The sequence below is a fragment of the Trypanosoma equiperdum genome (assembly GCF_001457755.1).
Source record: "Trypanosoma equiperdum strain OVI genome assembly, contig: ctg_1895, whole genome shotgun sequence".
Taxonomy (NCBI): domain Eukaryota; phylum Euglenozoa; class Kinetoplastea; order Trypanosomatida; family Trypanosomatidae; genus Trypanosoma; species Trypanosoma equiperdum.
Window position 1 is genome coordinate 29009 of NW_027123943.1, and position 562 is coordinate 29570.

A 562-nucleotide genomic window follows, 5' to 3' on the forward strand; every position below is an offset into this window, starting at 1 on the left:
AATGCAACTCCAACCGAATGTGACCGCGGCGAGAGCGACACGACATCACTTAAGCGGACGTTGCTGCAGATGGTGCGTCTCGTTGCACATACTGGGGATGATCCAGAGTTCAGCGCATTGCTGTCCAACGCTATTCTGGGTGTTTGCTCCTCACTGGGTCTAACCGAGCTTTCTTGAGGTGGCGGATGGGAGTGCAATCTCGTTTGTCTTCCTTATACGAATACATTTTTTTTTTACTCTCCATTCTTTGCACTCTGCACGGAGAACGCTGATATGCAGGTACGCACATACATATGCCACAACCTGTTCATATAATATACAAAACTATGGAACGATGGAAATAGAGTTCAATGATGTTTCTTATCTTGTGGACTCTAGTTCTGTGTGATGTTGTCTTCTTTCGCCTGGTGTGTGCTTTTTATTCTCTACCCCATTTTTCTTCGCAAGCACTCTAGTTAACTATTTTTTATTTCTTTTTTTTACGTCTCTGGGGACGGCAGGGACGTTTTGTGCGTTGCTGTCGTATTGAGTCTTAACACAGAGACCAAGAAAGAGGGACAAT

The 562-nt window shown here is 44.7% G+C and overlaps 1 protein-coding gene across 1 annotated transcript in view; it reads left to right on the forward strand.

The window, feature by feature from the left end:
* The window catches only part of TEOVI_000910800 (uncharacterized protein), a gene marked incomplete at both ends in the record, with an annotated part of 6663 nt that extends 6486 nt beyond the window's left edge, over window positions 1-177 (forward strand). Inside the window, one exon of the mRNA XM_067223559.1 lies at window positions 3-177. Coding sequence (XP_067079660.1) covers window positions 3-177 — 175 coding nt within the window. The remainder of the gene's footprint in view (window positions 1-2) is intronic.
* Window positions 178-562: the final 385 nt, after the last annotated feature.